General features: G+C 47.2%; 1 protein-coding gene across 2 annotated transcripts in view; it reads right to left on the bottom strand.

Annotated features, from left to right (window-relative positions):
• The window catches only part of BCAS1 (brain enriched myelin associated protein 1), a 91,575-nt gene extending 67,370 nt beyond the window's left edge, over positions 1–24,205 (bottom strand). For both annotated transcript variants that reach the window (XM_057312461.1, XM_057312462.1), the window contains exons 1-3: positions 23,996–24,205; positions 15,467–15,543; positions 13,116–13,194 (exon numbers count right to left, since the gene is read on the bottom strand). In XM_057312461.1, the coding sequence (XP_057168444.1) occupies positions 13,116–13,194; positions 15,467–15,538 (151 nt within the window). In that variant the 5' untranslated portion in view covers positions 15,539–15,543; positions 23,996–24,205. The remainder of the gene's footprint in view (positions 1–13,115; positions 13,195–15,466; positions 15,544–23,995) is intronic.
• Positions 24,206–27,122: the final 2,917 nt, after the last annotated feature.

The following is a 27,122-nucleotide window of genomic DNA, read 5'->3' as shown; positions in this document are numbered from 1 at the left end:
TGCTTCTTCGCCACTAGAAAGTAAGCCCAAGGAGAGAGAGACGTGGTCTGTCTTGATTACAGCTGTGTCCCCAGTCCCTTCAACAGTGCTTGGCACAGAACAGGACTAAGTCAGGGAAGAGTAAGGCAGGAGTGCAGAGCCCAGGGCATGACAAGCACCCAAGGAGGCTGACGATAACAATGGCAAGAGTAGCAAACCTTGTAATAACCGGTGATGGCAGATGTGGCGTTCTTTCTTCTAAGAATCCATTATCTAAATCCTCCTAGTTCTTAGGGTTAAAGAGGGAAGCGGAGGCCCTCATCACAATTTCATTTACAAACGAAGTGTCCACAAGTTACTTCCCACTCGGACATCCCTTCCTGTGCAACACCGTCCTATATGCCAATATCCCGATCCATCCGGAGAAAGGACAAGCAAGGTGGAAATATAATGCCCACGATTTGCAAAGGGAACTTGCGAACCTTGCAGAAGATGCAGTTCGCTGAGTCATGGGAAGTACTGCTCAGATCACGCACGTGGCTCTTGCCGGGTGAGAATCTGGCAGAGTTGAAAGAGTTCACTGAAGAAGACAGGAAGGTAGAAGGGAAACTAGGTGATGACCCACTAAGCTCTTCAAAAGAGAATTATATTTGAATATCAAAGGATTACGGTAGGCCCTTGGGAAAACTGATGAAGACCTCAAAAGTTTTACAAAAAAGACCCTTCTGCAGTCCTGCTGCAGGAGTCAAATGACACATCAAACAACTGTGGCTTTCTGTGTTGTGCAAATGCATTTGTTGTTTTATAGGTCTTGAAATAAGGATTCATGTGGCAGATACTTATAGCTTGGAAGAAGATGTTAAATTTGAAAATTTCACAGAATGATCAGATTTCATGCTTTTCATCTCAATATGAAAAAGCCACGATGTCTTGGCCAAGACATTCCAGCATAAATAAAAGAAAGGAATGAGCTAGGGGGCCTCTTAGAGCTGAAGGTTCTTGCCTATCAGCTTGATACAACATGTCTGAGCATCTAGTGATGTAAACGCTGGGTTTTAATGCTGGGTTCCAACATTATGTGGGCAAAAGGTAACTGGTCACCCTGTGCTCTCTCAAAAGTCAGCAGTGATCTGCCCATTTCTGTGGGGCAAGACTATACTAGCAAAGCTCACCATTTCCACTCTCCTTTCTGCTCACAGATCTCCTATCATTCATGTGCTGTAAAGTCTGGAACGTGCAAAGATAATTCAAGTGCTGAGCCATCATTGTTCCAATGGGAGCCAATATTGTCCCTCAAAGACACATTCAATGTTTGATTTTGTTTTTTGGGGTTTTTTCTCAATTTGATTATAATACACATTTAACATGAGTTTACTACCCAAAACAATTGATTCCTTAACTCTTTTCTTTTTCTGTCTCAACCCTCCACCCTCATGGCAATGTAACTAATATCTGCGACCCAGCATGGCTTGTCGAGGTTTGCCCACGCATGTATACAAATGTATACAAATACATATACGCATTCCAGATACATGTACACAGCGGTTGTGTTTGCTCTTGGTCTTTATAAAAATTGGATCAGATTAGACATAATTTTTGATTGCTTTTATATATCGTTGTTACAGATCAAATGTTCATGACCCTACAAAATTCATGGGTGGAAACCCTAACCCCCTATGCTGGTATTAGGAGGTGGAGCCTTTGGGAGGAGATGAGGTCCTGAGGGTGGAGCCAACATGAATGGAATTCAGTGCGCTTATAAAAGAGGCCCCAACATAAACTTGTAGAGAGCTCCCTTGCCCCTTCCACTGCTTGAGGACACAGTGAAAAGGTGACCATCTATGAACCAGAAGAAGGTTTTACTAGACAACAAACCTGCCAGCACCTTGATCTTGGACTCCCCAACCTACAGAATTGTGAGAAATGAATGGTTGTTGTTTAAGCCCCCCAGTCTGTGGTATTTTTGTTAAAGCCTCCTGAATGAACTGACAATCACAGTTACTCCTCTCAGTCAATATGACCAAATCTATCTTATTTTTTTAAGTAGGCTCCATGCCACACATGAAGCCCAATGTGGGGTTTGAACTCATGACCCTGAGATCAAGACCTGAGCTGAGATCAGGAGTCAGATACTTAACCAGCTGAGCCACCCAGGTACCCCTATCTTATTTTTTTTAATAATGGCATAATATTCCTTAGTATGCATATACCAAAAATATTTAAGCCATTGCCCTAATCAATGACCCTTCTGGTAGTTTCCAAGTAATTATTTCCATTTCTATTACAAACAATGCTGGAATAAACTTCTGTGTTCAAAAAGCCTAAGCTAGTGCTTTATTTCTATGGAATAGAGGCACCGATGTGGAGCTGCTGCACCCAAATCAATGCGCATTTAATTTTTGGAAAGAGACACTGCCAGATCTCTCTCCCAGAAAGGGCTCTAGTGATGCACATTTTCAGCAGCAATGTGATCGAGTGTCTTCCTCCCACTCCCAAGGGTGGCAGGGATGGGAAGCAGCAAGAACATTGACCAGATATACAACATAAAGGACATCTTAAATGGTAAAAACATACCAGGGAAGGTCACATCTTTTTCTCTCAGTGCCCTCCAAGAATTAGAACACCAAGGATTAGCCTTGGACATGGAGGGTGGGGTAGGTGGAACTCATGCTCCACAGAACACTGCTAAAGGGTGACAATTATTAGCTTGGGACTCTGGGGACCAGGAGTAGCCAGTCAGAAAGCATGATGAGACAAGAGGCTCAGGGGAGAAGGACGGGGAGAAGCAACCAAATCAAGAAGACATTATATCCTCCAGAGTCGATATATGAATGATCAGCGAGCACATGAAAAGATGCTCGACATCCTTGGTCATTAGGAAAAGGCAACCAAAACCACAACACGGTACCACTTCACACCCACTAGGATGGCCATGATCAGAAAGACAGATCATCACCCATGTTGACAAGGATGTGGTGCTATCAGAACCCTCGTATGTGGCCGGCGGGAAGGTAAAATGGTGCAGTTGCCCTGGAAAGCAGTTTAGTAGCTCTTCTGGAAGTCAAACATAGAGTTACGGTATGACCCAGTAATTCCACTCCTAGGTACACAGCCAAGAGAATGAAAACGTATGTCCACGTGAGAACGTGGATACACGTGTTCACAGCAGCCCTATTCACAGTAGCTGAAGAAGAAGTGGAAGCAGTCCAAACGTCAATCAGCCAACTGATGAATGGACACACAAGACGTGGCCTCTCCAGACGGTGGAATAGTATCCAGTCATGGAAACGAGTGAAGCATCGGGACACACTACGACACGGGTGAACCTGAAAACATGACGCAAAGTGAGAGAATCCAGGTATCAAATTCCACATATCGCATGATTCTAAGTACACGAAACGTCCAGAAGAGGCACATCCACAGAGACAGATAGCAGATTAGTGGTTGCCAGAGGGCTGGGGGGAGGGGCTACGGGGAAAGCCTACTCCTGGGTTCGGAGTCTTTGGTTGGGGTGATGAAAACGTTCTGGAATTAGATAGTGGGGATGGTTTGGGCTACCTTACAAATACACTCAAAAGCACTGAGCTGCATACTGTAAAAAGGATGAAGGGTGTGGTATTTGAATTCCATCCCACTTTGGAAAAGGAAGACGTGGTATAAACAAACATCAAACAGTAGGGAGTGGGGTGGGGAAAGAAACACCAAATGTGAGCCCACAGTTGAGAGGAAAGACGCACAGCTGGCTTTTAAGCATATGAAAGGATGCTTACCTTCATGAACAGTTAAATACGAGCAAAATTAGGAGACTTAGCTTTCTACCTATCAGACTGGTGAAAAAGGAGATATTTAGTAACCTAACGGGGAGAGAATAAGAGAAAGAACGGCCCTGTGTATCATTGGTGGCGGTGTATTTTGTCAATCTCTTTGGAGGGTAATTTAGTAATATATACCAAAAGTCAAAAATTCACAAACACTGTGAACTCTAATTTCTACTCGTACAATATTACCCTATAAAGGTAATTGCACTGAGGCACAAAGACACAGAACAGACGCACACTAGCCCCTGTCCTCATGACAAAAGACGAGAAACAACCTAACCGCTCATCAATAGGGGCCTGGTGAAATAAATGATCACGTGCTCATACAGTGAAATCCTCCACACACATTAACATTCACCAAGACGCCTAGTAAGTGAAAAAAGCCATGTCCAACTGTATGTATCGAACGTTCTCTGTTGTTTTTAAAAAGTGGTGTTGAGAGGCAGAGTAGCAGATTTTAAAATATGCTCAGCTGGAACACCTCTGGCCCTAAGAAACGTAAAGAATACTTGCCTCTAAGAGGAAAAATGGGAAGCGGATGGACTCAGGGTTGGGGATGTTCTTCCTGTCTTACCTTATTATGCACACTGTTGGAAATGTTTACATGGATGCTGAGGCCCACGCCAGCCCATGTCACTTAAACATGTAGAAATAATGAAGAGAAAAAAGAGGGGGAAAGGAGAGGTCTAGAATGGAATTTAAGGCTGACCGGAGGAACATGTGGCCTATTTCCGCTTAGCCTGGGGCTGGCCCAGCAGCGACAGTGGCCTCTGTGACTAATGAGCCCACGGCTCTGATGGAGGCTTCACCAGGCCAAGCGGGCCTTGCATCCTAGAGTGAGTGGCATGACCTCGGGGGGGATCTTCATATTCCAGAGTCTGACCCTCTGCTCAGGAAACTCAGAAACTCCCACTTTTTAAGTCACCTGGAGTTGATGTACCCCTCAGAGGTCATTTTAAAAAGGACTCATGAATGGAGGGGACACAGCCGCTAGGGACCTCCTGCCCACGCGGCCCCTCCCTGGTGACAACATACACAGGAGCACGTTATCAAGGGCAGGAGGCCTGGTGGGTCCACAAGTCAAGAATTAATTAGCTGTAGGATTTCAATGTCTAGTCGCTTCAAGCCGGGATCACCTAATGGTAATGATGATGATTTTTTTTTTTTTGAAGGTACTTTTGTTGAGAGATGAAAAGTAGGGAGAACAATTTTGTGTTATCAGAAGTTGCCAACTATGAGAGCTGCTGATATGGCCAGCATGGGGTTCATCCAGCACAATGTTTAGATTTGTTTTTGAATTGGGAAATGTCATCTGAAAATCCTCAAGTGGGGTTTTCACTGTAATATCTTATTATCTGCTGGGGGATTTCTGCAGAGCAGCCACGCCTGGGGCTGAGTCGAGCTCTCTAGGCGAGGGGGTGCTTCCAGGCCCCTGTCCGCTCCATATGTCCCAGAGCCCCACGCCAGGTCCCAGATGCAGAGGGCCTCCTGCCTGAGGGAATGTCACAGCCTGCTGGAAAGCAGTGGGAGTGGGTGGCGGGACCCCGCCGCCAGCATTTCTGACTCAGGAGACAGGGACTAGTGCCCTGAAATCTGCTGGTCTGACCAGTTCGAGGTGATGGCTGCTGCTGGTCTGGGCAGCCCTCTGAGAATCAACTCTCCATCACAGCTTTTGTTCCTACAGCTGGAGCCAGACTCTGCTTGTATCTCCCATCTCTTGTGCTTAGAAACATGTGGTCTTTGAGGTCTGCTCTGCACGTAGCAGATCTTACCCACTAATCTGCTGCTTTAATTGTTAAACTTCCAGAAATGTTTAGGGCAGCTTACCATGTCCTTGGTATCACTGATTTATTATATTTTTTAATTTTTGTTCAGTGACAAGTGTTGACAAATTCTACCCAGTGTGGCAGAAGGATATGAAGAGAAGGTATTTAGAAAAGTCCACTCTAGGATTAGAACTGTGGTGGAAGCATTGATGGCGTTTCACAATCTGGTTAAAAGGCACCCGAGGGGAGAGAAATGAAATAACGTGCAGCTGCCCCATGACGATCCTGCTTCTCTTTTTGCTGTTTGTCATGCTTCCTTTCGGTCCCTTTCTGGCTCTCTTGGCCTACCCTTCAAGAGAGGGACAGGTTAATGTTGCTCATGCTACTGAAACCCTGTCGAGGTCTCCATGTTCACAGCAGAATATGCCATCCGGGCTTCCTGTTGGTCCAGAGAGGCAAAGAACACGTTGCGTGTGACTCGGCCGCAGCCGCGTGGAAGTTAATGAAATCCGACTGTAATAACCCTGGAACAGAATGCTGTGTCCAGGGTGTCAGCCACGGTAGGGACAAAAAAGTCTTGGACAAATTTAAAACAGAAATGCCAATGTTTTATTTTTGAAAAAAAATGGGAATAAGGAATTTTCTCTGCGAGTGCATTCCAAATGGTTTCCAACCATGGCTGAATATGAGCAGCTTTCAAAATACTAATGCCCAGGGAAACTTGAAAAAAGATTGACACCTGGGCCCTATCCTCCAGAACTTCTGATTTACTGATTCTCGGTGGGGCCTGGTAATGGGATTTAAAAAAAATCCTCCCAGTGATTTTAATGTGGATTAAAAATCAGGCACCACTATTTTCCGGAATCGAGATCGTTGTAATGGCCATCCTCCACTGTCTCAGGCACCAAGTGAAGGGATATGCAAGCATTATCTTATTTTCTGTTCCTAACACCATGAGGTGGAGAAGTGAAGTCTCTTGTTTAAGCTCACACAGCTGCAAACAGGTGAAGCGAGGCCGCAGATTCAAGGGGTTTGTCCAAAAGCACTCCCTGCGGCCATACTTTGTACAGCCTCCCTCTGGAAGAAACGATCTAAAACGCAAAGGATCAAAAATTTGTGCAAGGGTAGTCACTGCAACATTGTTTGGAGTGGAGAGAGAGAAAAACAAAAAAATGAATGCCCACCATTGGGGTAATGGCTGAATGAATAGCATATCTACACCTTAAAATATATTGTAGCTGTCGAAAAACAATGAATTAAAGCCTGTACCCGCTGAATGTGTGTGTAGTCCAGGGATTTGTCCTGGGCTGGGCTGGCTGCACATGTGGGGACTAGCTGGGCATTTCTCTCTTTCTTGCCACCTGGGCTCTTGGTGGGACCAGCGTGGGCTCCCTCCCAGCAGCGCAGTCCCAGAGGGCACTTGGACTGACCGGGTGGCTAGTTTACCCCAAAGCTGGTCCTGCAAGAGACAAAGGCAGAGGCTACAGAGCTTCTTAAAGCTTAGCCTTGGAACTCCTGTGTCATCCCTTCCACTCTGGATTATTGGTTATGCGGGCCAGCCCAGATTCAACGGGAGAAGACCGCAAGAGGGAAACGTGGATTATTTTGGAGGGTTTGGGGAGAGGAAGGAGGGGTGTGCGTATCTGGAGACTGTCTACCATAATAGTGTAATAGGATAATTTTACCCAACAGAAATCCCCCCCTAGAGTTTTCGGTGAGAAAAAGCACTAAGGCTTAGACTTCTCAAGGCATACTTCCAAGGGGGCAGAAGGGCAAGGGGCGCTCGGCCACCTGGGAGAACCAGTTTTCCGAAGTCGCTGCTGTATACTGAGAGGCGAGGCCTTGCAGCGCAGGGGAAGGAGGAAGGGATGGGGTGCAGGGCAGGGTTTCACGGGCAGAGCTGAGGATAAAGAGCTTATTGAGGGAGATGATACACAGCAAGGTTACGGGAGGAGAGAGGAAAGGAATGTTTGGGAAATGAGCTCGATGCCCTTAACGTCTTTTGAAAGGCCTGAGTAAAGGCCTGTGTGCTACTTCTGGTTGCCAAGCTGTAATTCTGCGAGATCAACGCTGGCAGGCACCGCTGATGGCCCATCCAGCAGCCCATCCACGCCAGCCTCGTGTTCTCCACTTGCTGCCCGGAGGTGGTTGACATCCTAGCAGGCACTGGCGTGGCCACGTGACCTAGTTCTGGCCAATGAGATTAAGAGGATGCCTACTTGCACGCAGGGTCTTCTGGGAAAGAGCTCCCTTTCTGTCCTAATAGAAGGGGGCTGGGGAATGGTGCGCGATCTTGGCCTTTTCTTCCTGCTCGTGGATCGCCAAGAGGACCATCACGTGAGCACGTGGTGATGTTGGTCCCACGGTTTCACATCTCGGGTAGCTCTGATTTTTGGCCTTAGGGCTCCCGTTACACTTAGTCCAAGCATCACTATTGGCAAATGCTTCTAGTCTCACTATGTTATCCCATGGGCAGCGACACTCGGCTGAAGTATGACTTTCCAGTCCCATAAAATGATTTCACTTATTTATTTTTTTAAGCAAAGTGAGGCAATTCTTCTTTTTGGGGACAATTGACCAGGAATAGAAAGGGAAGGTGTAATATTTTAGAAACTTCATATCCAGGTAAAACAGAGACAGTCTCCTGTTTCTGAAAAATGATGTGTTCTGCCAGATAAATCGTGCATTAGTCTCTGCTATCCAGTAGCACTGAGGACTGAACAGGTTTTTGTTTTTAGAGCGGGAACTAATGTAATAAATGTAATAGGAAGGAGTCGAAGAAGGAGAAAAATGAGGCATTTTTATTTCTCCAAAGATCAGTGAGGTTCTAGGCATACATACACAGGTGGGAAAATCTCAGATCGTCAGATGACATGACAGGGAAAGCCAGGACTAAAGGACACGCATGACGATGGACTCTGCTTCTAGTTTTTCTTGTCTCCTGTGTTTCAACCCACTTACCCTGTGCCAGCCACTATTCTTATACCTCCCTACAAAGTTAATATTACTATTATTGTTCCCATTTTACAGATGACTCTCTGAGAATACAAATTCCTTGCCACGGTTCCACAGCTAGGGGGTGGCAGAGCCGGGACCTAAGCCCAGGGCTCGTGCGTGTGCCAATCCAAAGTGTGAGTGAGCTCCCATTAGTGTTCTATTGTTGCTGTAACAAACCGCTCCAATTTTGGTGCCTTCCAATAACACAGACATATTATCTTACAGTTCTGAAGGTCAGAAGTCAAAAACGGTCAGCTTCTGGAAGCCCTAGGGGAACATCTGCTCCCTTGATCTTTAGAGCTTCGAAAGGCCCCCACATTCCTTGGCTCATGGTCCCTCCTTCCTGTCAGGGCCAACACTGCAGAATCTTCTAATCTCTCTCTCTCTGTGACATCGGCTTCTATCCCTCTCATCTCCCCCTGCTTCCCCCTTAGAAGGACCCTTGAGAGTACATTGGGCCCAGCCAGATATAAAAGTGATGCTAGAGATAATCCAGTGAATGTCAAACTACAACGACAGCCTTTACGAGCGTCAAATTAAATCCAACCCAGCACAAGTTACTTTCCCCATGTGCTTACCACCTGCCAGGCACTCTTCTAAGTACTTCACATGTATCAACGCCTTTCAGCCTCACGGTGATCTTAGAAGCTTGGTTCTACCAGGAATATCGTTCCCATTTCACAAATGAAAGGACAGAGGTCCAGAAACTTGTCCAAGCTCACACCGCAAAGCCACGGTTCAAATCCAGCATCCTGGCTTCCTACCCTGTCTGACCAGTCCCTGCCACCCCTGCTTTTTAATAAGCCCTCCCAGGAAATGAAATGTTCCTGCAGGGTGATGAACTGTTGGATCGTAGTGGGGAAAATATAGATAAAAAGAAGGAACACAGTCACCCAGAATCCCATTTATCTATTTCTCGGGTGACTTTTCCCTATGTGCATATGTGTATGTATACCCCCCAGCAGAGATGCATACAGATGTGCCTCAAAAGATATGGTCAGAGAATTCTATCAAAAGGATCAAACAAGGCCCCCAGAATCCTACTTTCATACCCCCTTAAAAACTGCATTGAAAATTATAACTTCGTTAATAACCTGGGGAAAACAGCAAGAGGGTGATAATAGGCTGCCTTCCTCATTAAATGGGATAATCACTCCAAAGCGAGTTGCACGGGGCTCAAGTTGTCAATGAATGACGGGCAGAATTCTGACCTCAGAGGATTAATCTAAACTCTTTACAGATTCTCCAGCGGGTGCCGGGTAAGTTGAAAGCAAGGCTGCGGGGAACGAGAGATAAATGCAACCAACCCATGACTCACCAAAATGCGATTCTGTTTCCCTTGTCATGTGTAGGTATTCACACAGCAACACGCTATTCCAGATTGTCGTTCTGTGTTTCTGTAACCTGTTTTCCTCTTTTTAGGAATGCCATATATATATATATATATATATATATATATATATATATATATATATATAAAATAAATGTTGGGGAGGAAAGGAGGGAAAGAAGTAGAAAGGGAGGGAGAAAGGACCGTGGGAGGGAGAATGGGGGGGTCTTTCTCAATTCCCAATACTATGTTCTTCTGTTCTTCCTACATACTCCTTGCCCTACAAATAGGGGAAGGATCATGTAATTATGATAGACAAAGTGATTTCTTATTATATTCTCAATGCCTCTCAATTTCTTGAGAACAAACATCTACAGTTTATAAATTACATAAATGGTATGATTCTCATTTCAAAGCCTGTGCATCTCAATGGCCAGCTTTCCCCCCATTCTCATCAAAGTCTGCTGCTGTAAATACAATCCATTTTGTGTACATCGAAGTATAAGTTTGACGAACAGGGTTTAAAGGGAGGAAGAAACTTGGGGCCTTTTCTCCTCCAGTGATTGCCAATCCTGACTGTGCGTCAGAATCCTCTAGAAAACTCCCAACCTTAGCTCGTTGTAGATAGAGGCCATAGGAGGGGGTCTGCCATCTAAGCTTTTAATGAACTCCTCAGGACTGATATTGCGGTATAGAATAAGAAATACCTATTTGGTCTTCATCCCCATTCCTGGCACAGACTGCCTAAAACTTATCATATAAATGATAAGAGGCATGAAGACGTCTTTTGTTATTCATAACAAGCCAGCCCCTTTTAACTACCTCTGAGTTTATGTTAATGAGGTGACTTTGGAAAGCCCCTAAGGATGGGGGCCCTGGTTGCCAGGGGAACCAGCCTTGTGATTAGAGGGTTGGAACTTTCAGCCCCATCCCCCACCTCTGGGGAAGGGAACGTGGCTGGATATTGAGTTCCATCACCAACGGCCAATGACTTCATCAATCGTGCCTGTGTAATAGGGCACGCACAAAAATCCCCGAAGTCCAGGGTTCAGAGAGCTGGACTGTGAGGACATGGGGGTGCGGGGAGGGTGGTGTGCCCAGCCAGGGCACCGAAGCTCCATCACCCCCAGGAGCCCTCCTACCTTGCCCGATGCCTCCCTTCCAACCAGCTGTTGCCCAGTTGTATCCTTTTATAATAAACTGGCCATCTAGTAAGTCAAGGGTTCTCCTGAGGTCTGGGAGCCATTCTAGCAAAGGGCTGAACCTGAGCAGGGGCTCATGGGAATCTCTGATTTGTGCGGGTAATCTGAGCACCCTGAAACTGAAAGTGAGAGGCAGTCTTGAGGGACTGAGGCTTCAGCCTGCAAGGGCTGATGTGAACTTTAGGTCGACAGAGTAGGAACTGCATTGAGATGGAAGACACCCAGAAACATCACAGAATTGTTTGGTATGGAAACCCCACACATTTGGTGTCAGACGTGGTGTGAGTACTCGACTATAAAGAGAGGAGTTTTCCCCTAACACGAGGACATTCTAAAACCTCTGGAACCAATAATAGGACTTATTTCCTCATTGCTCAGAAGAAGGAATGGAAGCCCAGAAACTTACAGCAACCATGACCATAAAATAATAACGACAGCTAATACATAGAGCACTTGCTGTGTGGCAGGCACTGGAATAGGTGCTTTATGAAATCCGACGCTTATGTTGTAGGTACTACTGTTATTCCACTTTACAGACAATGAGACTGAGGTTCAGAGAGCATAAGTAACTTGCTTAAGGTCACACAGCTGATGCGTGGCCAAGCCAGCAGTTTGATTCCAGAGTTCTTACCCTTAAGCACTTTGTCTTCTTAAGTTGATACATATTCTCTGCAAAGTACGACCCAGCCACTTTTATGCACTTAATTTATAGTCTTCTACTGCAGGACAAAATAAAATAGATAAGTATATCGTCCCATTTTAAAACTGGCCTATGTGTAGGGAATATTCTGTTGCCTTGTCTACTGTACCAGTTTCTGTGGCGTTCCTAAGTGCTGGGTAATATGTAAATGCTTCATGGACAGGCTCCTTTCCTCCTCTCGGGAATTGTGTGATGGAGGTGTCTTACCCTCACAGGACAGATGAGAAAGCTGACGTTTAGAAAGTGAAATGCCTTGTCCAGATCACACAGCTGGTCCGTTGCAGAACACGGACTTTTTTCCTTTTTCTTTTTTTTAAGATTCTATTTATTTATTTATTTGACAGAGAGCGAGCACAAGCAGGGGGAGTGGCAGGCAGAAGGAGAGGGAGAAGCAGGCTCCCTCTGAGCAGGGAGCCCCATGCGGGGCTCGATCCTAGGACCCTGGGATCATGACCGAAGCTGAAGCAGACTGAGCTGAACCGACTGAGCCATGCAGGCGCCCCGCAGAGCTGGGACTTAGCCTCAGTCTGTCCGACTCCAAATGCCAACCTCTCAGTGTTCTCACCCTTTGCTTTTGTCTCATCTGCTGGAGGTCCTTGGCCTCTTCCAGCGGTGACACGTGCTCGGAAGGAATGGGTGCTGCTCGGAGCTGAACTGTATTCCCCGGTGCCTGTGACTTCATTTGGAAACAGGGTCTTTGCAAGTGACCACGTTAAGATGAGGTCAATTAGGGTGGACACCAATCCAATGTGACTGTGTCCTTATAAAAGGGGACATGTGGGCACACAGACAGACATGCGTAGAGAGGACAGCATCTGGAAGCCACGGAACGCCGGAGGCTCCTAGGAGCGTGGACAGAGGCAGAGAACAGACTCCCCTCGCGGTGCCCAGAAGGCGCCAATGCTGCTAATGTGGTCATGCCGTAGTACGGAGGATTATCCGTGGTGATGAGGACCGTCCCCTAGCAGGGACTACCCGTCGCCATCACTGGGTTCCTCTTCTCTCCTACCTACCCACTTCCGCAATGCCTCATGATCTGTACCTTCATTTTTGTGTCTGTGGTTTTACTTTTTAATACAACCAAACACAATCAAAAGAAAAGACTTGTGGCCTCAGGCACTGTGAGACAACACGTTTCTGTTGTGTAAGCCACCCTGTTTGTGACACTGTCCAGGTCGCCCCAGGACACTAACACTAACGTTTTCAAAGCGAGCCTGTGGCTTCAAGCCTTGCATTTTCTTTTCACCATAAGCAAGATGCAAGATTCGCGGACCTTCCCCACCCCCACCGAGGAGCAGCCCACCTCCTCGGTGTGACACTGACCTTCATCATAGTATGTGATGTCACGGGTCGATATGATCACCGGCATCCCGTTTTGACCACACTCACTCTCAGATGCCACCTGCAACAGAACACGGGGCATTGGTAGTCAGGTGCTTGGGGAAAATCAGAACTCAAGGAAGAACCTCAGGGCCACAAGGTGCATCACCAAATTAAACTTAAAGTCTGTGTTTCTGGAAACTACCCAGCTTCCCATTGCGCCTCAGGAAACCAAGTAACCCCTTCATCTCAGTGAGCCCCACAAACACAGGCGGGATGGACCCCATCGTACAGAGGAGACACCGAACCAACAGGGCCACTCGTCTCATCAGTGGGAAACGAGGCTCTGACACGCTGATCCCTGAACCCTGTGAGGTTCACCGCATGCCACCGTCCTGCACACACAGCAACGTCCCCAGCCCAGCCCTTCGTCAACACACTTGTCAAACACAGGAAGTTCGCTGTTGCTCTCCTTCTGCTCCACACCCTCTCCCTCCATCCTCACTGTTGGAACCTTTTTTCCAATTTTAGGCCACTGCCCTGATTGTTTTTATTCTTGTCATTTGCTGCAGAAATTTAAAAAACTTGTTTCTCACACAGCAGGAAAAATGTTCCAAGAGAGAATGTATGTTACATAATGCTATTGTTAGTAATGAGACCGTCTAAGTTATGCCACCAATAGTTGACACTAATTGGGTATTGATTATGTGCTAAGTACTCTGCACATGGTATTATATTTTGCAAATACCATCGGTAGCGTAATATGTGTGAATAAGGAAGGGCCCAGAGAGAAAACTCCAGTCTGAATGGCAGTTCCTAAAGATGGGAACGTTCTGGGGAAACACAGAAAGCTTTTCCTTTCTTTAGGTTTTTATAATGTCTAAAGTGTTTAAAATAAGCCTGTGTTCTTGAATCTATCATTAACCCTCCCAAGAAATCACAACAAGGAAACATCTAACCTGTGTGACCATTTGGCCCTGAGCTCACGACCGGCATCCCTTGGGGCCATCCTGGTATGCCAATTTGATATCTTTGGCTCACAGAGTTTTTGTTTTCAAGTCTTTGGGATTCAGTTGCCAATATTTAAAAAGCAGGAGATAACATTAACAGTGTTTTCCAACTCCTAATGACAAACCAGACTGGGAACATCTGGATGGTTCCTGTCGGCCAGAGCCCGCCATCTGCAAATGGATCTTTGGTCTCCTGTCCCACGAGGGTCCCCGCCCACCTTCTTCCCTCCCTTTTGTCACTGCCGAGCCCCTGGGAGCCAGAGGCTCCCAGCCTAGGAGTCACTTAGGGGCTTGAGGGACCCCTGATGCCTGAACCCCCACCCAGATGTTGTGTTTCGGTTGCTGTCAGGTGGGGCCAGGCAGCGGGAGTCTGTCTGCAAAGCTTCCCAGAAGGTGTACTCAACAGTCAGGCTTGATACCCACTCTGCAGGCCCTGGAGTTTTTCTGCCCATTTCTTCTAATCCAGCCTTCTATCCTGAGCAGGACTTCTCTAATGATATGACCAATATTAGTTCATAGGGGGTTGTAAACCTCCTACAGGGCTTTTCATGTCCACTGGGCTCCAAGTCTTAAATGGACTCGATTTCAGAAGCCCTGGAAGGTAGCCATGTAGGCTTTCTGCCACTTGGTCGTGAAAGATCTAAGGAGCAGTGGTGGGGTGCCCCTGGCCTCAGTCTCCTAGAGGAAGCGTCCCTATACTAGTAACTTCCCCACCTTGGCTGCACTGAAAATGCGGATGCCTGCCCTCACTCCGACACAAGGGTTCTGATTTATTTGGTCTAGGGTGCGACTCCGGCCAGGTGATCCCAATGTGTAGCCGAGGCTGTGAGTGACTGACCTGATTCTGGGTTTCCCATCCTCAGCGCCACTGACGTTTGGGGCCAGGTCGTTCTCTGTTGTGGGGGCTGTCCTATGCACTGCTTAGCAGCATCTCTGGTCTACCCACTAGAGCAGTAGCCCTGAGCTGTGACAGTCAAAAATGTCTCCAAACACTGCCACCTGTCCCCTAATGGGGGGCAGGCAAAATCACCCAGCTGAGAACCACCTGGTGATAGGTACCAAACTGGCCCCCTAACATGCACCTTGGAGGTCCTTAAAGACACAGGTTGCACAGACTCCCAGCCTTATAATTTTGGATTCAGTAAGTCTTCCGTGGGGCCTTAGAGCCTGCATCTTTAACAAACTCCTGGATGGGTTCTGGAAGTTTGACTACAACTGAAGAACCCACGGGAACAGCAGCACATCATCAATACTGTCTGCGTGATGGGCACCGAAGAGGCCTCTGCTGTCACCCCCAAATCTAGCTACTAGTCATTAATGACCCAGTGACCCTAACTCCACTACCTTCTTAGCGTCTGTCTCCGATTCATTCTCTTGGTCTTCAACTCTTTCTGGGACACTCATTTCGTTACCCATCGTTCCTGCAATGGAGAAAAAAAGAGAAAGAGAAATTAAAACCCAAGACAAACAAAAGTCTTATTCCCACCTATGAAGTGAAGGGCAGGGAACTAACTTACTGTGGGTGTATTACCATGAGCCCAAGTTAGGTCAATTGCTAATATTTATTTTGGAGGATGAGAAAAGGTTCGGGACTCATATTCAGCAGAATTTGAGTCAAATGCAATCCCAATTTTCAACTCCTGGGAGGAAATAGTTATCATCGTGAAAAGCATATTCAGTATAGATAACATTTTCTTCCCTTTTAGCCAAACACAGCTATGGTATCAAGGAGATTTTAGAATGAGGATAATTAAAATAGTACTTATAATTTTAAGTATTCTTTGATTGTCAAAATTAGAGATCCCTTGTTAAAAACCCTCATAGCACTGGCTTTTTTCTTTTTCTTTTTTGGTTGTTTTTGTTTTTCATAGCACTTAGTGCTACTTGTAATTATATATTTATTTGGCTGTGTTTTTATTCATTCACTGATTCAACAAATACATACTGAGTACCAAGTCTGTACCTTACGCTGTTCGAGGCACGAGGGTTGTGGCTGTGCGTTCTCACAGAGCTAAAGTCTGGTGGGTAGATAATAAACAAGACAGTAAGTCCGTCAGCCAGGCCATTTCTGATAGTTCAAGACAGCATGGTACAGTGGTTAAGAGCACAGAGCCCAAGCAAGACCACCTGGCCTTGAACTTTCTCTCTGCTTCTCTTTGCTGTGTGTCCTTGTGTGAGTTAATTACGCTCTCTGTACCTCACAGGCCTGCTACGAGGACTCAATGATTAATGCTTGTTACGTGGTAAGAACAACGTGGGGCTCGGTATAAGGGATATCTAAGTGCTTGTTAAACCCAAACACCTAGGGTTTAACCCAATGAACAAAAGTAAATTGGTAATATAACAGGAGCCAGGCGAGGGGGGCAAGAGGCAGCAGTGTCAGATAGGGTGGTTCTGGAAGGAAGTAACAATGGATCCAGACCGGGAGGGCAAAACAGAACTTAGCTTCAGGGCGCCTGGGTGGCACAGCGGTTAAGCATCTGCCTTCGGCTCAGGGCGTGATCCCGGAGTTATGGGATCGAGCCCCACATCAGGCTCCTCTGCTATGAGCCTGCTTCTTCCTCTCCCACTCCCCCTGCTGTGTTCCCTCTCTCGCTGGCTGTCTCTATCTCTGTCGAATAAATAAATAAAATCTTTAAAAAAAAAAAAACAGAACTTAGCTTCTGTGTGCCTTCCCCAATACACTGTAAGCATCATGAGGCCAGGGACTGTCTTTACCTGCCATTGTATCTTCTGTTCTCACCAAGGTGTTTGCATTTACCAGGTGCCAATTATTCGTTATTGGTGGGACGGAGGGAATAATCATTGATAACTCCCCCTCCCCCGGCAGGCTCTGAGCTAGGCGTGTGCCCACATCATTACTAAGCCTCTAGAGAGCCTTGCTTTAATAATAATGCTAAAAGTTAACAATTATTTAGCACTTGCCTGCGCTGTTTCCCAAGCACACTCCCTGTGTCGGTTTATCGAACCCTGCGGCACCCCTGTGAAACAGATGTTGTCATCATCCCGTTCTAGATATGAGGACGCTGAGGCTGAATTACTTTCCAAAGGTCACCCAGGTAATGATGGCAGAGGCAAGATTCAAACAGGCTGCCTGCGCTCCTAACCACTGGAATGTTCTGCATATTACTACCTCCCCTTCAAAAGGAGGGCATTAGGACCCCAAAACTCACCCAGGAGAGACATCCAGGAAATGCAGAGGGAGGCTTTGACCCAGAGGATGCCTGGTCTCAGAAGTAAGGCTCTTTCAGAACTTCCAGAGACCGGCAGCCTTGAGACCTAAAAGTTTCTTTTTCACACACACAAATAATGTATGTTTGGGGAACCGCGGGCTCATCAACTCTGGTAGCTTTCAGAATACAAGTCAGGAAGTTTGATTTTTGGTAGAAAGCAGCCCATGCATCTCCAAGGATTCCCACGGGCCTCTGACCCATGGTATGAGGTTTCATGCCCTGGTAATAGACACGCTGAGTCATCAGAGATTTCAGAGGCCAAAAAAGGGTCATAGATCGCACCACCTGCTCTCTTGGGGGAATTTGATAGATAACAGGATCCGGGGATTTTATATGTTTTCTAATCATACCAGGTAATAAAGCTGAGCACTTGCGAACACATACAGGACACTAGTTATTTTGCAAGACTTCCTATTTATAAAATCCACGACATGCGTACTTACAACAGACCATCACTTCCATCTATAAACGCGGCATCATGAATGTAATACTGAATCCTCAAGACTGGGTGGGCAAGCAACAGCTGTGGGACAAATCTGCCCGCTGCCTATTTCAGTGTGGCCAGTGCGCTAAGAACGGGCTTTACATTTATAAATGGTTGGGAAAAAATCAGAAGAAGAATCGTAGATTGTGACACATGAGGATGATATGCACTCCAAATTTTGGTATCGATAAGTAAAATTACACGGGGAGACAGCCACGCGCATTCATTCATGTTTTGTCAACATGGGGCTGTTTTCACACTACAAAGGCAGAGTTGCAGAGTTGAAACAGAGACTAGATGGTCTAAAAAGCCTAAGATATTTACTATCTGGCCTTTTCCAGAATGTTCATCAACTGCTGCTGGAGATCACCCTGAGTGTTAATATACCGAGTTTGCAAATAAGGGGATTGAGGGAGCTGAGAGACCAAGTGTTGGCGGTAGTTAGACTGACCAGGATTTGAACCCACTGTGTATAAAAATAATGATGACAGCTCTAACAACCACAGTGAGGATAAAATAGTAACAACAACAACAATTTGGTGAGTGATTACCACATGTTGAGAAACTATTCAAAGGGCTTTACTTAGAGTAAACTCTTTGACTCCTTGCAGCAAATCAGCAATGCAGTGGTATCGTTATTCCAATTTTACAGACAAGGAAACTGAGGTTAGTAGGCGCAATGCCTTGACCAACGCCACACACAAGGATAGGCATGCAGAAGATGACGTCACTACCTGAGTCCAGCTTTTTACAAAATTAAAAATGAGTCGCCAATGGGTTTGCAAACTTTTCAAGCTGTTCTTATGTAGTTCGGATTCAGTCCAATTTAGGGGGCTACTTTCAAAAAATGTTTGAGGTCATGAAGAATCTTTGGGCTGCAAGCAGTGTGATGTGAGCAGGCAGGAGAACTTTTCATCCCATGGAGCTGGGGCTCTGGTTTCCTGATAATTGCGCATTGGAAGTAGCCTCTTGGCAAATTGAGGGCCAAGTGGACGGAAAGAAGGACGCTGCATTCGCCTGTCTTTTGCAGGGACAACCTGGATTCCAATAATATGGCTTCCCACCAGCAGTTATAACACAGGTGCTGTGACATTGTTCCTGCTCTTCCTTAGATTTGGTAAAGAGCAGGATTTACATGGGACAAAAACAAAAGGTTCCTGCCACCTATTGGCCGTTGTCAGTATCAGCAGAAATGAACAGTCAGCCTCCAGGGCGAGGTCAGAGTGTTTGGGGGAGGTCAAAGGGAACAGTTTCACATTTAGCAATTACACCTTCTGTTGAAAGTTGCCACGAGCATGGCAAGTCCTCCCCTGCCCTAAAGATAGTACAGCTAATAAAACAATCATGATAATCACATCTGAAGTGTAGGGAGAGCGGGCCATGTGTCAGCCCAGTGCTGAACATTCTAGGTAGAGAGCCACGTAGCACGTAGGATAAGGATGTGAGAGATCCTGGACAAGTTACCAAGCTTTGATGGGCCTCAGTTTCCTCTTCTGTAAAATGGGGATAACAGGGGTGACTGGGTGGCTCAGTCAGTCAAGCGTCTGCCTTCGGCTCAGGTCATGATCCCAGGGTCCTGGAATGAGCCCCACGTTGCATCAGGCTCCCTGCTTAGTGTTGGGGAGGAGTCTGCTTCTCCCTCTCTGCCCCCCTTGTGTTCTCTCTCTCTCAAATAAATAAATAAATAAAATCTTTTAAAAAAATTTTAAAAACGGGGATGACAATAGCACCCACCTTAAGCTGTGGTTGCAAGAATTAAATGAGTTACTATATGCAAGGTGCAGGGAAGAGAGCCTGGCATACGGTGGTCGCCATGCCCGTAGTAGCCATGATTATGGTTATCATTATTCTCATGCAGATTTGCAGGCAGTTTCCCCCAAAGCTCCCTGATAGTGAGAATCAGCTGAGGAATCCTGCACCACCTCTGATTTCCAACATTCTCTCACCAAAAAGTCAGGTTGGAGCCCCGGATCTGTATTTTTAGTAAATGCACAGGGGAGTCTCATATTCAGGCCCATACGAAGAATCCCATGACAGTGAGTGTCAGTCTGGGCTGTCCTGGGAGAGAAGGTGTTTGGGGCGGCAGGACTTTCATGCTAAAACTAGGAAAGTCCCCGGGGCGATGTAGGATGAGCTGATCTCCCTATAACCCAGCTCGAGGACTCTAGGAGGCAAGGCCTCTTTTATTCCCAGTTAACAGATGGCAAAACTGAGGCTCAAGATGGTTCAGACAATAATTCCTGTCCATGATGGGGTTTTCTCCAGTGTCCAACAAATGAGAAAAATTAATCAGATCAGGAGTTTTTCATCAAGAAAGCCGTATTCATTTGAAAGAGCCTGCTTTTATTTTGAAAACAAAAACAGAAAAACAAATTTGAAGGTGATGCCCTTTCTTTCATGAACCAATGGTGTTCGTTGTTTTGTTTTTAATGACCTATTCTGACATTAAACACCAGCCACGCCATATGGTGGGGCGTTTTGTTTTTGAAATTGGACTCATGTTTGAGGCCTTAGCACTTTGAGAACATGGGGTCAGTCTTTGCAAGGGGTCGTTCGGATAGGAAGTCCTTTTACTTCTCTACCTCCAGCTGTGTCCTTGAGGCCACAATCAGTGGGTGCAGGAGAAACGGGGGTGGGGGTGGATTTAAATCCCCATGCCCAGGCCCCAGCTGGACCGGATCCCTCAGATTTTCCAGGGTGGGGCCCAGAGCACCACTACATTTTCAGGATCTCCAGGTGATCTCTGTGACAGCCAGGGCCACTCTTCTGGGTATTTTAGTTATGCCTTTATTTTATTAAGTATTTCTATGTAATGTGATATATCATAGAACATAAAATATGGCATATCTGTGTGTGCACTAAGAAATTAAAATCATAACCAGTCAAGGAATGTGGTCTGATCTAAAGTCAGTGCACACTTGACGAGGAATGCACAACTGAAGGGTCATCAACGATCTTTGCGCAAAGATTTAGCGCAAGGGCTTGTCCATACTCAGGTGAGAAAACGGTAGTCGTTGCTAATACGATTTATTTCTCTTATGAATGCTATCATCCCATTAGCTCTGTGGTCTGCTCCACGGGTGAATCAGCCACCCTGGAAGTTGTCCTTGAACTCCTGCCTCCTCTTTTACACCAGTGATTGGTGTTCATGTTGGCACCTTGTAGTTAGAGGTTAACAACAAGCCCTCCTCCAGGGAATGGATTCAACCCCGAATGCAGGACAAGCTGCCCTGGAGAAAGCATTTTTGAAGCTGCCTTGTCAGCCAGGAGCTGAATGACGGTCAAATGGAAAGGGGGAGGTTCCCGAATGGTGCGATGGTGACAGTATTAGTCACCAAGTAAGCAGAAACACCTTTGATCAATGCCATGGAATGCAGGCAAACTGCAGGTTCTCCTCACCACCCAGTTGAGGGCCATGCCAACATAGCCATCTGGCACACCCGGCAGAGCAAGCTCTCTGCCCCCCAACTCCAAAGTCAAGATCAAAATGAGTAAAGAGACCGGACCTGCTCTGCCTGGTCCCATGACCCGGCGTTTCCCTGCATTCCCCAGCGCAGTGCTGGGAGCGGTGGACACTCTGAGGGCCTCCCTGTACGGTGGGACAGGCTGCCTCCTGCACAAGGGGGCATGTGAGGACTGAAATCCATCCTTCACCGTGCTCCCCAAGCCCTGTGTCCTAGAATGGACCGTATGGGCCCAGGGAAAGAGGTACCTTTATCAAATCGCACCCAGAGTTTCAGGAACGCTCAGTAGTTGGTGTCTTGCGGTGGGAACACTCAGTTATGTGTGTATAAATGGTTGTGTGCCTAGAGGGCTTAGGGCTTACTACTTACTCAGTGTTGTGCCAAGCATCTTTCCGCTAATAGTCTAGCAGGTAGCATTATCTGAAGGCTTCCTCTGAGCCAGGCAGGGCCGGGAGAGGCCCCCAGGTGCAGAATGCAGGAGGCATTCCTCTCACGTTTGGGCGGGGGCAGAATCTGCACTTGGGAATGAGCGTCCCCTCCCCCACCCCTGGATTTTGCCCTCGGTGCCTTGCTTGCTTCACCCTAGGCCTGGCCCTGGGGCCAGGAACTTTACTTGCATTGTCTCTGTTTTTCCTTACAGCACCCCATGAGTCCCCCACTACACAGATGAAGAAACTGAGGCTCAGTGACGCAGTCCCCTCACCTCTAGAACGCAAACTCCATGAAGACAGGTGCCGTGCTCGTCCTGCTCTCGTTAACGGACGTTGGTGATTAAATGCATAAAGAAGAGTAACTCCCGTCCCCCCCAGATCAGAAAGCTCTGAAGAGGCAGTGCTGGGGTCGAACCCGGCTCCGCTGACTCAGGCTGTCACATCCTTCACTATTCCCGGTGCTGGGCAGCGGTGAGAGGAGCTGCCCACAGCGCGACAATCAGCAAATGCGTCACTCCAGCAGGACAGATGAGCCCGCGTGGAGCGGAGACGTGATGCCCTCCCCCCCGCCCCGCCCCCGGGCCTGCTCCGTCCCTCAGTCCCTCCGTGAGAGCGTCTGCTACCGTGGGAAACCAGCCAGCCTGGGTCCTGACGGGCCGCTTGCTCTCCGGAAGCCCGTGCCTTCTTGGTTAAAATGACAACCAACCGTTCCTGGGGTTCAGAAACCTTGGGGAGAATCCTCCATCACTTGGGACCCGGGCTGTTTCCCTCACTCCCCCTTAAATAGAAAATGACTTCAGCACGCCCCTCTCTTGGCTTATTTGGGGGCAAAGCAGGACATATACACCCTGGGCCTGAAGCCCGTGGGGTCCCAGCAGGCGGCCACAGACCGTGGGTGAATCAGGCACTCGCCCCCCCCCCCCGCCGTGCAAAATTTAAAGGGGGCGCCAGAAAACTCAAGCCATCGAGACGAAGAATATATTTTAACACAACAGTTTAAAAAAAACACAATGATGCTGTTACTGATCCTATCTTTACTTAACCTGTTATTTTGTTCATTGTGGATGTTTTGGCATTAATTTTACATTTTTAAATATTGCTTTAAAATGTGATTTATCTTGTGGCACCTGGGTGGCTCATTCGGTTAAGAGTTCAACTCTTGATTTCGGTTCAGGTCATGATCTCGGGGTTGTGAGATCGAGCCCTGCATTGGGCTCCACAGTGGGTGGGCAGCCTGTTAAAGATTTGCTCTCTCTCTCTCTCCTGCGCCTACCCACCCTTCCCACTCTCTCTCTTTAAAAAAAAAAAAAAAAAAAATATATATATATATATATATATAATTTATCTTGATGACTGAGTTTCTTGGTGTCTCTTAAATTCTGCACACCTGTCTGTCTTGCTTATTTCACTCAAATACCGATTGGATTAGATCTCAGCTCCCCTCTGTGAGATCTGGAAGGAGTTCCCCCACTGTCCCTGCCCCATTTCCCGAATTGTCAAACAGAGATGATGATGATGACAATAGAAATAAGAGCTAGCACTGAGTAAGTGCACAGGGGTCCCTATGCGTTAGTCTCAGCCCTCACAGAGTTTGCTTGGCTCTCAACGCTACCATTGTGCTCCTTTTACAGAAGAGGAAATGAAGCCCAGGGAGGTGACGCAACCCGCCCCGGGGCAGCCACCCTCTAAGCACCTTGGCGCTCCAAGGCTGGAAGGAGTTTCAGAGGGCAATGCCAACTTCTGGAGTCCCACAGCTGGGATTGGAATCCAGCACCTACCTCGAAGGATGGCTCTGAATGTTAAATAAGACAATGTAAAGAGCCAGATTCCCACAAGGAGTCCTTCTCCCTCTTGTCCACTGCCTTAGACCATGCCCCTTGGCACAGACTCAAAGTCAGCTTCACTTTGGGGGACGCTTGTCCTGACAGTGGTCCCCAAATCACATAGCATACCCCTCCATTTGCTGATTTTTATTCCCAAGTCTTAGGCTTGAAGCGGCTCTCAATGGTTCCAAGCAAATTGGAGCCATTTCTGTGGCTTCGTACCTGACACGGCCTGCATGGTCACGTAATCCTTCTATAACCCATTTAGGTAAAGCTATCTTTGGATCCATTTCACAGACGGTGAAACTGAGGCTCACACACACCCAAGGCCACACAGTGAATTAGCGGCAGAGCTGGGGTGGAACTCAATCCTCTGATGCCCAGCTTCCATGTTTCACTGCCCGCCGCAATCAACAAGCCTCATCTGGACTCCGTTACCTGTTGAGCCCCTGCGGGGAGTGTCTTCGGTCCCCTGCAGTCGCCTGGAGCTGCTCCTGCTCAGGGTGCCTTGTCTCCAGCTGGTGCTGCCCCGTGCTAGGCAGTCAACTGAGCCCGGCTCCCTGCCCTTTGCTTCCTCGTCCGGAGCCGCGGGCTGAATACACAGAGCAGGGCAAACATGAGTCTGGGTGGGGCCCTCCTCTCCAATGATCGTCCTGTGGAAGCAGGTTCTCTTCCTGGATGCGGGGGCTGTTCTCACCTCTCCAATCAACGCCGAGCACCTGATTTCTCTCGCACTAATGCCTCCCTGGCACTCCAAGCATCCTGGCCGGGCCCCTCACCCACTGCATCTGCTCAGGTTGACCTGGGTCGCTGATTCCCTTCCCCAGTAACCAGGGACCATAGGCAGAGCAGGGAAAACACGTTCTGTAAGGTTTTGCAGTTCCGTCTGCCTTTCACCTCCATTTATTCTAGAACACCACCTCCACCACCGCCGAGCCACCTAATTGGAAGGAACTAGCATTTCACCCACCGCACCACCCCCAGCCACAGAAACATCGCTCCCAAAGGGCTCTGGACACCGGAAAGCAGTAATTGAAGGGTGGTTTATTGCTCTGAAGACGGAGATGGCATTGGAAAGAGCATTCTTCTTCTCTGCAGGCTAGAAATTCAAGACAGCCTGCTGAATTTACTTAATTTCAGCAGGGATATTTATTAAAGTGTCTCACAGGGGCACCTGGTGGCTCAGTCTGTTAAGCGACTGACTTTGGCTCAGGTTATCACCCCAGGGTCCTGGGATCGAGCCCCACATCAGGCTCCTTGGTCAGCAGAGCCTGCTTCTCCCTCTCCCCCTGCTTGTTGTTCCCCATGCTTGTACTCTCTCTCTGTCAAATAAATTTAAAAAATCTTAAAATAAATAAATAAAGTGTCTTACAAGGACATATGTATAACAAGATGGGAGCATCAATTAAAAATAGCAAAAGAAGATAGAAAAATAAGAGGGGGTGCATCAATGGATCCAGGATCAGAAATAAATATGCATGTGGATTTACAGGCTTGTTGTGATGGCTTCACAGATGTGGCTTTGAGCTTCCTAACAGCCAATGCAAAAAGAGAAACATGGCAAATACTGTTCAGTGTTCCTGAGAAAACATGCAGGAGAAATGCGAACTACTAATTATTGTGGCTTTATTCATGACGGTGCTCGCCCAAGTGCCCATCATGAATCCTTGCTGAGCATCAGGCCATATATAGCCCTGGGCTTAGAATGGGGAGGAACAGAGGTCCTGTCCCCACCCCCTCTGGGCTCACTGGAATTGAACACAGAGTCCTACAAATAAACATAGAATTACAGAGTGTGGTCCTCTTCATGAAACAAAGCCAAGGCTGCTAAGAGAGAGAAACAGGGAGAGACAGAGAAAGCCCCTTTCAGAAGCAACATTTCAGGGACAAACATCCTATTTAAACAGATAGTGAATTCACAATCGGACCCCCCACAATGAAGGCAATAAACTCAATTCTAGCTCCGTGCTATATCTTTAAATCCGGAATGTAATACCCGATTATTAAGCATCTGCCACGCACACACACTTGTGCCAACATAAGCACAGAGGCCGTCTGGCCCGGAGGCCCAAGGGCTTGGGCTCCAGGCCTGGGTTCAGATCGCGACTCTGACTGACAGGCTGTGTGATGGTGGACAGCCACTCTGCTCCCCTGTCTCTGTTGCCCACCTACCCCGGCTGTGAGCACCTTTGGGTTATTTTGTGCTTATCTTTGTACCCCCGACTCCTGGCACTCTGCCAAACAAGATGGCCTCCTTCCTGCCTCAGAGCAGGTGCTTGATAAGTGCTTCCTGTTTGGACTGGCTCATTCTTAGTAGCTGTGACAATATCTCCCATGTGGGTGGCATTTTACTCTTTGGGGGTATGAGCAACCCAGGCCATTAAGGACCATCATCCAGGTGGGACACTTAGCTGCGTGTCTGGCATATTGTGGCCTCTCATCAATGTTAACTTAGCAGCAGTGGAGGCTGGGCTGGCTCTGTGAAAAACCAGAGCCAGTACAAGAGGAAAACACGGAGTCCCTTGTTCTAAGAGTGGGGGGAAGTACTGTTCGAGGTGCTAAAATGTAAAGCATTTTCCGGGGCCCCTGGGTGGCGCAGTCGGTGAAACATCTGCCTTCGGCTCCAGTCATGATCTCAGGGTCCTGGGATCGAGTCCCGCATCGGAATCCCGGCTCCTCGGGGAGTCTGCTTCTCCCTCTGCCTGCAGCTCCCCCTGCTTGTGCTCTCAGATATATAAATAAAATCTTTAATATATATATATAAAGCATTTTCCTTTTTTCCCTAGTCTCTCTCTTTCTCTTGACTTCTTAGGTATTTCATTTGCTATTCAAAGTTGTTCTAAGTAAGGGAAAACTAAAATGTTAAATTATTCATGTGAATTTTACCATTCATCCATATATGGTGCAATGCGGGTTTTAAATGCTATGGGTTCACAGGCAGAATCTCGGGGGTCACACAACTTGTATTTCGTAGCTTGTACGAACATATGTATTTCATTCTTACTCAAAGTAAATGCCACGCGAACATATTCAGGGATGTTCACTTCCGGATACTCGCACATTCGACCAACACTCTCCACCTTCAGTCTGTTGATGAATAAGGAAGGGTTAAAAGGAAAAGAAGCTGTGGATGGCCCCATCTCTCCCTTTCTGTGACAACATTTTCAGCACATTGGCTGTTACAGGGAGGTGACATGACGAAGAGAGGATAGGACAGAGCTCTTTTGTTGTTCATGTTTTCAAGAATGTGTTGCCTCCTTTGCACATTGGAAATGATTTCCGATTTGGATAGAAAGCATGACTTCGCAGGGCTCTCAGCTTCCTTACACACTCAGCTATAGATGTAACATACTTATCTTGTACTCACGTTGCGGCTGGCTGGTCACCCACCCTCCGTGGGTCCTCTAGGATTCGCTACTTAGGTGTGAATGGAAGGCAATGGACAGTGGGCGCATGTATCATGTTGTCTTCTCTGCTCACAGATATGCCGCAGGGACCGTCAGCTCTTTAAAAAGAGTTTCCCTTTTTTCAGAGCACTCATACCCCTCCCATGCACAGCCTCTGC

The sequence above is a fragment of the Ursus arctos genome, unplaced genomic scaffold, assembly GCF_023065955.2.
Source record: "Ursus arctos isolate Adak ecotype North America unplaced genomic scaffold, UrsArc2.0 scaffold_16, whole genome shotgun sequence".
Classification (NCBI taxonomy): Eukaryota; Metazoa; Chordata; class Mammalia; order Carnivora; family Ursidae; genus Ursus; species Ursus arctos.
Note: the sequence above shows the minus strand (reverse complement) of the source record. Positions and strands in the feature narration are given on the sequence as shown.